The 11023-nt window shown below is 36.1% G+C and overlaps 1 protein-coding gene across 1 annotated transcript; it reads right to left on the reverse strand.

The window, feature by feature from the left end:
• Positions 7399–7947, reverse strand: LOC109821279. The gene has a single exon (XM_020387465.1). The coding sequence runs from the start codon at positions 7945–7947 to the stop codon at positions 7399–7401; it is 549 nt and encodes a 182-aa protein (XP_020243054.1).

Consider the following 11023-nt stretch of genomic DNA (forward strand, 5'->3'; position numbering starts at 1 on the left):
CTCCGACCTTCGCGTCCAGCTTGTGCGCTGGTGACAGGCTGTCGCCAGCCCATCGATTTTGCCTATAAAAGCAAACCCCGATGCCCTAGGGTTCGTTGGCTTTTCCCCCCTTCAATTTTCTTCTTTGGCGGCGGACAAAGAAAACGCAGCAGCGTTCTTTTCTTTCTCCAGCACTTGGGATTTGAGATCCTGAGGGGAGATTTAATATTCTCAAGTGAGATTTGAAAGGGGTTTATTCCCTTTAATTATTAACACTGTAGCAACAGTGTTCATTTGAGAAATCTCAGTTTAGGGATTTGCTCTTGATTTGTAATTTCTTGTTTGATTAATAAGAAATTATCTGTGTGGCTCCCGAGGACGTAGGCAGTTGCCGAACCTCAGAAGAGAGTCAGCTTTCAGACAAGTGGCAGAACCCCCAGGAAGCAGAAGCTAGAGCTCGTTCACTCAGATGTGTGGGGACCAACAACCACCGCGTCCATTGGTGGAAAACACTACTTCGTGACTTTTATCGATGATCACTCTCGGAAAGTGTGGGTCTACTTTCTGAAGCATAAGTCAGAAGTATTTGAGGCTTTCAGGAGATGGAAAGCTATGGTCGAGAATGAGACCGGTCTGAGAATAAAGAAGCTCAGGACCGACAATGGCGGTGAGTATGAAGACACCGGATTCAAGAAGTTCTGCTATGAGCACGGGATCAGAATGGAGAGAACCGTGCCCGGCACGCCTCAGCAAAATGGTGTAGCTGAGCGGATGAACCGAACGTTGACAGAGAGAGCCAGAAGCATTCGAGTACAATCAGGCCTACCGAAGCAGTTCTGGGCAGAAGCGGTCAACACAGCAGCTTACTTGATCAACCGAGGTCCATCGGTTCCATTGGAGCACAGAATACCAGAGGAGGTATGGTGCGGAAAGGAGGTAAAACTCTCACATCTTAAAGTTTTCGGTTGTGTAGCTTACGTGCATATTAGTGATCAAGGCAGGAATAAGCTTGATCCCAAGTCAAAGAAATGCACTTTCATCGGCTATGGTGAAGATGAGTTCGGCTACCGCATTTGGGACAACGAAAACAAGAAGGTGATCCGGAGCAGAGATGTGATATTCAACGAGAAGGTGATGTACAAGGACATGCACAAGACTGACGACTCAGAGAGCGAGTCCACATTTATAGATGCAGATGATGTCCCGAGTAACCTCTCGGAAGAACCCAATGCAGAGGGTCCTCAGCAAGAAGAGCCTGTTGGACAAGATGGTGCGCAGGAGCCCGACGCACCAGCTCCGATATTAAGAAGATCTTCTCGTCCTCCTGTACCCAACAGGAGATACATGAACTATCTGTTGTTGACAGATGGTGGGGAGCCTGAAAGCTTTGATGAAGCTTGTCAGTGTGGAGATGCGAGCAAGTGGGAGCTTGCAATGAAAGATGAGATGAAGTCTCTCATATCAAACCAGACGTGGGAACTAGCTGAGTTGCCCACGGGTAAGAAGGCACTCCACAACAAATGGGTGTACCGGGTGAAAGAGGAGCAGGATGGTTCCAGGAGATATAAAGCCCGATTGGTTGTCAAAGGTTTCCAGCAGAAGGAAGGAATTGACTACACCGATATTTTCGCTCCCGTGGTGAAGCTAAATACTATCAGGACCGTGATGAGTATTGTAGCAATTGAAGATCTTCATCTCGAGCAGTTAGACGTGAAGACGGCGTTTCTTCACGGAGATCTAGAAGAGGAGATATACATGCACCAGCCAGAAGGTTTCTCAGAAGAAAAGAAGAAGAACCTGGTGTGCAGACTCAAGAAGAGCTTGTATGGCCTAAAACAAGCCCCAAGGCAGTGGTACAGAAAGTTTGACGGCTTTATGCACAAGGAAGGTTTCCAGAAGTGCAATGCCGACCACTGTTGCTACTTCAAAAATTCTACTTCAAAAGATATCAGTCCAGCTATATCATCCTACTGCTGTATGTTGATGATATGTTGGTTGCAGGAGCAGATATGAAAGATATCAAGAGTTTGAAGCAGCAGCTGTCAAAGGAGTTTGACATGAAGGACTTGGGTCCAGCGAAGAAGATCCTTGGAATGCAAATCACGAGAGATAAGAAGAGAGGTCTCTTGCAGTTATCTCAGACGGAGTACATCAACCGTGTTTTGCAGAGATTTAACATGGGCAACGCCAAGCCTGTGAGCACACCCTTGGCCAGCCATTTTTGTTTATCGAAGGATCAGTCTCCTCAGTCAGAAGAAGAGAAAGAGAGTATGGCTCAGGTTCCTTACGCCTCAGCTATCGGAAGTTTGATGTACGCAATGGTCTGTACGCGACCAGATATTGGCCATGCAGTGGGAGTGGTCAGCCGGTTTATGTCGAATCCAGGAAAAGCTCATTGGGAAGCGGTCAAGTGGATTCTGAGATATCTACGAGGCACCACACAGAAGTGTTTGCACTTTGGTAAGGGAGAGGTAGAAGTGCAAGGGTACGTAGATGCAGACTTCGGCGGTGAAGTTGATCACCGAAGAAGTACCACTGGCTATGTATTCACCGTTGGAACTACAGCTGTTAGTTGGATGTCACAGGTACAGAAGATTGTTACCCTATCCACTACAGAAGCTGAGTATCTCCCAGGTTCCTGATTTGATCTCCTAATCCGAAGTATGGTAATGAAAGATGGGACCACCACATCTGAGATTTACTTAATAGAAATTGTTAGAATTGGGGGTGGAAACCTACCTCCGCCGGCGACGAGGAGCTCCGATGAGCTCAGAAATGACGCAGGCAAAACCCCAGTCGAAGACGCGACCCTCGGACGAACGCGACCCTCGGCGAACGCGACCCTCGCGTTGAGCGCCCCGACCATCGCGTCCAGGGGTCCGACCATCGCGTCCAGAAGCTCGACGACCACGTCATTGGCGACGCTCGCGTCCGTTCGAGCGCTGGCGACAGGCTGTCGCCAGCCCACCAAATCCAGGCTATAAAACCCCCTTTGGCCCTAGGGTTTCAGTGCTCCTTCTCTCCCCCCCTTCTCCGATTTCTCTGGCGGCGAAGCCCCAAAACGCAGTCGCGTTTCCAATTAAATCACAGCAGTGATTTCATTCATCTCCAGCTCTCAAATTGTTTTGAGGAGAGATTAAGAAGTGGATTAAAGAAGAGAGAGAAATAGAGAATTAAAGAAGGGTTTTATAAGTGGGTTGTTTAATTATTCTCAAGTGAGATTTGAAAGGGGTTTATTCCCTTTAATTATTAACACTGTAGCAACAGTGTTCATTTGAGAAATCTCAGTTTAGGGATTTGCTCTTGATTTGTAATTTCTTGTTTGATTAATAAGAAATTATCTGTGTGGCTCCCGAGGACGTAGGCAGTTGCCGAACCTCGTTAAAACTTGGTGTACTGTTCTCTATTCTGCGTTTCTATTGCAAAAGGGGATTTAGGCGTTAAATTCCCAACAGAGGCTATTTGACGCGAAAACCTAATTTGACGCGATTTTATCCCTCCAACTCAACTCTAAAACTCATGCTATTTTGATAACTGCTACTGTGCTGCGCCAGATTTGGCGCAGTACTGTAGCTTTGGCACAATGATTTTTTTCTTTTTTCCTTTTTATTTTTAGCCTTTTAATTTTTAATTATTTAGATAAAAATAATAATACAACATAACTTAGCACATAATTCATAAAATATCCCTTTTATTACACAATAATTTATGTTGTATTATTATTTTCTATAATAATAAATTTATGTGCTAATTCATAAAATATCATAAAATATATGTGGTAATTCATAATAAATTTATATTGTTTTTATAATAAATAATAATACAACATAAATTAATATTTTAATAATATATTTTATAAAAATAAATTTATGTTGTATTATAATAAAAAATTACACATAAATTTTTGAAAGTAATATTTTAACTTGATTAAGCATTATTTTTATATTTGTACTTTATTCATAAAATATATTATTATAATTAATTATATGTAATGTATTATATAATCATATAATATATAATTTGTTAAATATTTTAAATAGATAAAAATTTTAGAAGATAAGAATCATAAAAGGAATATTCTTTTTGGTGTAATGGTTTAGAGATGAAATAATGATTTGGTGTAAAAACTACATCAATTTAGTGTAAAAACTACACGATTTTGGATTTTTTAGGTTGGAGATGCTCTTAGCTAAGAGGAATTTCAGACCGTTTTCCTGAGACTTTGGGGGTGTTTGACAATCTGAAAGTGAATTTAAAATATGTAAGTTACTTTTTTTTACAAATGACTTTTATATCCATATCAGCACGCAAGCAAAATACAGTGTTTGTTTGAAAAATTAAATTATTATCGAAAGTGCAATGTGAAGATGATGTGGCAAAATAAGATTAATTAGAAAATATAATTAAAATTATTTAATTAAATTAGTTACCTTTTTGTCACTTTCATGTGACTTCGCTACTTTTTTAGGGGAAGTCAAAATTGCATTAAATCTTATGTGGCAACTTTCTTACATCTCACTTTCATAACCACTTACATGAAAACAAACACCTTAATTGTTAAATGAAAATAGCTTTCTCACTTTCATCTTTCACTTGCATGCAAACAAACACCCCCTTTTTGTAGATATGAAAACATATAGACGATATTTGTTGTTGTTTATGTTGGGATCTTTAAATGGACATGATGTTGCTGAGTTCTTTATATCCAGGTAAATTTTAAGATGAAAAGGAGAGCAAATATTTGTTTCCTTGCACGTGGTGAATAATGACAAGGTCTGCTTTGCTATCAATTAAACTAGTATTTAGACCTGTGCAAAGCACGGTTCCTAAAAGATTTTTCTGCAAATATTGAACATGTTACAAAAATAAAGTATTCTGCTTTAGATATGAAGTATAGTGGAGGAAGTGAACCGAATAATTAATAAACAGTTTGATTATTATTTGTCTAGATATTTGATCAAGTTCGATTTGATAATTACTTCATTAACCAAATTTCTAAATATCAAATAACTACTCAAAACTAAAATCGAAATAGCACAATAAAGGTCAATTTTTTTAGTGCATAAATGTGTGAAAATATTTATCTGAAATTTAAATATAAAGAGTGAAATAAAGTTACTGTTTCATAAATGTGATGAACCGAGTTGACACTTCGATTTGATCCATCCATCATCATCTCTGACGTAAACAATCTTCAATCCCTAACCCACGAACAAACAAAACCCATTAAAACTTAGCAACCAAATCTTCATTAAAAAAAGCGAAAAAGATTAACTAAATCAAATTTAAACATAAGGGTTAGCATCTTCAGAATTAGTCACTATTAAGATTAACTAAATCAAATTTAATCATTATAAATAGAAATTAGCATCTTCACCATGCTAAAAGACGTAACTAAATAATCCAAAAAACAACAATCTGAGGCGCAAAAAATTAGAATTTAGATCAAATTCATCACCATGATTTGTATATCAATCAATTCCTCTAGAAACTAACTAAAAAAACTTTTTATGCAGAAAACCCTCACAAAATGAAATCAGAGAAGGTACCTACAGTTTTCTTCTTTCCAAAGAGGAAATCTTGAGATAGAGAATTGTGAGCAATTTGTGAAGCTCAATCAACAAAGTACTGGGAAATTCCATTTGAAATATTTAATTAAATTAGTGGCATAATCTAAATTACTACCTTTTAATTACTCAAGTGACTCTTGATAAACTTAAACATTTATAAGAGTAAATTAGTGGTCAGCATTGTAATTGGGAAATTCAATAAATATAGAGAACAATTGAAATATCTTCAAATTTGCAAATTGACCACTACATATCAGCACTCAAAATGGAACAGATAATGTAGAGTCCATTAATAGATAGAAATATTTTCTGCGTTAAAATCGCATTGGAATATAATTAGCTTAACTATTTCCTTTGGAACTATACATTTCCCTTCACCTGACAACTTCTCTTGCACAACTTGTGATTTCAGCAGCACTTCAATATCTCCAATCACCTCCATCGAACCCTCTCCATCCTATAAAAAATATAAATAATTAAATAAAAAATCAAAGGTTCAAGAAAGTTGACTTAAATTAAATTCTATTAAATCAGTCAAATAAAGTTATCTACGTTGATCCCATGAGACTAAGAATCCCAACTTGAACCTGCAGGAACTTAACATACTTAAATGCAGCCTGAAACATCTCAGTAGTGTTCTGTTCTCTCCAGGAATCAATTTTCCAAGCTCCTGCGTCTTCTCGCTGATCCTCTTCCTCCTCTCTCTCGCTGCAATGCTCTGTGCTGACAAAACTCGATCCCCACTCCCACTATCTTTCTTCTTCTCCTCTCTATTGAACCGAGGAGTGATTGCAAACTCCACACATGGATTACCTCGCAACGTCTTAATCCATCCATCAAATCTCAACGAATTCAAGTTAAAACCAAATTGTAGTCCACATTGATTACCTCGCAACGTCTTAGACCAGACTGATCAGTGGCCAATTTATCTATAACATGATAATTTGTCACCTATTTCATCAATATACAAAAAAACCCATATGAGCATTTCCAATAAAAATAATCAAGTACATTGAAAATTTGAACAAAATAGTTGAATTAGATTCTCACAATGTGGCCAGCCTTGTCCCAAACAAACCCAAACCTAGTTCCTTCAACCTTGGCGTCTTCTTCCTCGATCACAGAGATATCCTTCTTATTTTCAAACCCAAACCTAGTTCCTTCAACCTTGGCGTCTTCTTCCTCGATCACAGAGATATCCTTCTTATTTTACCCAGATTTTGCTTGCAGTGCCCAGACTTTGATGAACACGACAGATGGAGATGCATCCTAAAATAATGGGTTATCTCAAATTTCATCAACTGGGTTTGTAAAGCTAAGGATTCTTGAAACAGATAAAGGAGACCTGAAAATTTTGGATGACTCACTCCTCTTCTTGTTGGGTCTCGTCCTTATCCTCGGCCCGGGCAGTTTCAATGGGAGGAGAGATGATAAGGGGGGAAGTCAGAAGAGAGAGAGTTTTCCTGCGGCTAAGATAATGATTGTTGCTTTGATAGAAGAGAGACGTGGCAGTTAAGGTTGGTTATTTTTGGAGAGAGATCATGGGTTGTGTGAAATGTGGGTTAGTTATTCATTTTAATTGTTCATGACCTTAGGTTACTATTCATTTTAGCTTTTTTATTGTTCTCTTTTAGTAATAAAGAAATAGATTTAGCAAGTCTTTTATGAACTCTCATCTACTTTGCTTGTACATTTTGGTATTGCTGTATTGTTTTTTTTTTTTGGTCAATGAAAAATTTTATTTCACTCACCAAAGTGTAAACGTTTTTGTACATCAAGACTCTCAAAAACTGAGGTATCAAAAACTAAAACATGAATTTACAGGCTAGGGTATCAAAACTGCCTAATACTACTCCATAGAGAGGAGCCATTCACATGCTTCATCCGGCAATGAACTGTTAAGAGAAATAGTCCAAATATCAAGCTTAATGATTTTGATCAGCTGCTCAACACTTCTAGATTCCTTCTTGAAGATCCTAGCATTTCTTTCTCGCCAAATGTTGTATATTGTAGCCGTTAGCGCCAATCTTTTAATTTTTTGTTTGTTTCCTTTTCCCCTCATTCTGGAAATATACCAGTTCGTAAGCATATGCCAATCCGCTGATCTCCATTTGAACTTAAGCCACTCCATAATGCCATTCCAAACACAGTTTGAAAATTTACAGTCGAAGAATAAATGATCTCTGTTCTCCTCAACTGTACCTTCACACAAATAACACTGATTTGATTGGATGATCCCCTTCTTGTGTAATCTGTCCTGTGTTAGAAGTTTATTTTGAATAGCCAGCCACACAATGAAAGAATGTTTGGGATAGTTCAACTTTTCCCAAACAAAGTCGTGCCATTCCACCTTAGTACCTGGTTTTAGAGCATTGTACAGAGCAGATGATGATCGCATTTTATTACAATTTTATACCCTCATTATCTATTCTATATGAACAAATATATCACTAATAACTGTTTTTATCTTTAATTACAGGTTAATAAAGAATAAATCTCAACTTCCCATCTCTCAACAAAAACCCATTGATTAAATGAAGAAATGATTCAAGAAGCCAAAGTGAAATTTTCGAATTTGTGAAGGCCCAAAGCAAAAAGATTACACAAGGGAAACAAGACCGGATGCAAACAAGATTGGATTTTTATGCAAAGTTGGAATGAAAGGGACTTGAATGCAAAAATGTGGATTTTAATGGAGGTCAAACTTAGTTGCTGCTGGATTTTCACAAATGGAGCTCATGGGCCGAATTTGTAGACTTGTGATTTTCTTTTGGAAAATCAACAAATCAATTGGGCCAGTTTCATTGGACTTAGCTTCTAGGCTTTTGATTTTTCAAAAGCAAATGAAAAATCACAACTGAATGGGCCGGCTCTTCATGAAGCAAATGACCAGACTTTTTGTTGCATTGAGCTGAAAATCAAAATGGACCGGATGTGGACTTTGCTGCAGCAGCTTGATATTCATTTATTTTTGGATTTTTTTGAAAATCAAATAATTCAAAGGTGGAGATTGTGCTTGGGGCTCAAGACAAATCCAATGGCTCCTATTCATTGAAGATTACTATAAATAGGGGTAGAGAGTGAGGGGTTAGAGGTGTGAAAATTTTGTAAACTCCTTTTGGAGAGGAGGGCTACTCTTAATTGAGAAGGCCTTCCAAAAATTATAACTTTAGTTGTAATTAATAATAATAATTTTTTCCTCTTTAAATTTGTTCTTTCTCCTCTTGTTGAATGATGAGGATGGAGATGAAGAGCAATTTGAAGGTTTGCATTTCTTTTCTCTTTTATTTCTTTTTAGTAATTTCTTTATTATTGCTTATTAGTTAGATTTAAATTCATGCTTGTAGTATAGATTTACTTTCTTGTCTTTTTTATTTTCTTTTTGCACTTTAATTTGTAGAGTAGATTTATTTTTCTTGCATTTAATTTCTGCAATTTATTTTGTAGTTTAGATTTTTATTTTCTTTGTAATTAGATTTATTTCTTGTTCATAGTTTAGATTTTTCTTTTCTTTTTAATTTTGTAATTAGTCTTCTTTTTCTTGTTTTTATTTCTTAAGATGTGAATTTAATTCTTGTAGGAATCTTAGAATTGTATGAAACTAGTCTAATTTCTTTTATATTGTATGAATTATTCTCTTGTACTTAAAATGTTCATGTTAGGATAATCAACTAGAGAACTAATCGGTAGAAGAAGAATTTGATAATCTATGCTTTCCTTAAATGGTTTGATAGGTTATGCTTATGAATTCTAGGATTATTATCATGTTGTTGTTCTTATCATGAATAGTAATTTTAGCTTAGATGATAATTTGATAGGTTACACTTTCCTTAAATGGTTTGATAATCTATGCTTAATAAATCTAAGTTGAAATATGATAAAAAGAGAATAGTTTATATTTTGTAATTGAAATTGGTTAGTGGATTATATTCTAGATTTCTTACCTCTTTTGAATCCTTCATCTTAACTTTCTTAAATTTTCTTTTTATTTTTGGTTTTATTTCTTGATTTTATTAATTCATATTTCTTGCCTTATTCTTTAATTCTTCCTTCTCTCCTCTAAAATTCAATTTATTACCTCTTGCATATAAATCAAAACAACCACTCATACAATCACACTTATTCTTTATTCCTAATTGTCACGCACAAAATATAAGAACCAAGTTTAATAATCTCTTAAAATCACCTTCTTCGTGGGATCGATATCTTTTTATACTATAACTTGATAAATTGTGCACTTGCAATTTTGGTACATAATTATGCCGCATCAAGTTTTTGGCGCCGTTGCCGGGGAAGGTGCTAAAATAGGATTTTATTAACTTGATTCTTTAACTTGTGTATTTTTCTTGTGAAGGAACTGGAGCTTAAAAAAAAATCTTGGATTGAAGATCAAGAATTTAGAGCATTGCTTTCGGGTAAGTCTTCTTTCTAGTTTTCAATTCCACCCTCTTTAGCTAGCTTCACAATTAGAGACAATTAGGATTTAAAAAAAAGGATTTTATTTTTGTTGACCATAATAAAATTCATCTTTCACTTGGACATTAACTAACAAGATAATAAATTCAAACATGAGCCATCTTCTCACATTTGATTGTTGTTGACCATAATTAAAAAAAATTTCTTTTTATCATCCTTTTTAGTCGCTTTTTAATTCTAGGGTTGCATTTCATATAATGTAAGAATTCACCAAAGTGATTGTAGCACTTGATTTGGCACACACTTAAATCATTCTTAAGGGCAAAACCCCAATCAAGATAAGGTAAGGGATTTCATCACCCTTTCCTTAGCCCACAAATCACTAATTCCTCACTTCACAAACCCAAGCCTTCTAAAACTCATTAGACGTTGGCCCCTAAGGATTCGAGCTCAATAAGGAACAAGAAATCCTTAAGTGAACGGTTTAAGTTTTCTCAGGATAGTTGGTGTCTAAGGCAAGGTTTAGGGGTTGCGTAAAGCGCTCCGCAAGGAAAGAGGTACTTAATTGATCTTTGATCACCCTCTAGTACTATCCTTACCTGGCTAACTACCTGGGTAAAACTTTGATCTTTTCACTGTAGGAATTTTTGGTTAGGAGCTGGTCTAGTGGAGTTAGGCTAAACCCTAGAGTTAGAGTTGATTGAAAAGTGGTTGTTTTGATTTGTTTTAGTTAGGATTTTTCTTTTTCTTTATCTCCTCATATAAAAAAAAACTAATTTTCTTTCTTTCCTTCCTTTAAAAAGAAAAAAAATTAATTTTCTTAAAAAGAAAAAAAAAACTAATTTTCTTTCTTTCCTTCCTTTAAAAAGAAAAAAAAATTAATTTTCTTAAAAAAAAAAACTAATTTTCTTTCTTTCCTTAAAAAAAAAATAAAAAATTTGTTTTGGTGTATGCAATTTTGGGTTCGGGATAATTTTCATCGCTTAATTCGAGTTGAACCAATCCAAGAAATGGCAAATCAACCAGTTCTTCAGGATATGTGTTACCCCACCAGAAAT

Source organism: Asparagus officinalis, chromosome 8, assembly GCF_001876935.1.
Source record: "Asparagus officinalis chromosome 8, Aspof.V1, whole genome shotgun sequence".
Classification (NCBI taxonomy): domain Eukaryota; kingdom Viridiplantae; phylum Streptophyta; class Magnoliopsida; order Asparagales; family Asparagaceae; genus Asparagus; species Asparagus officinalis.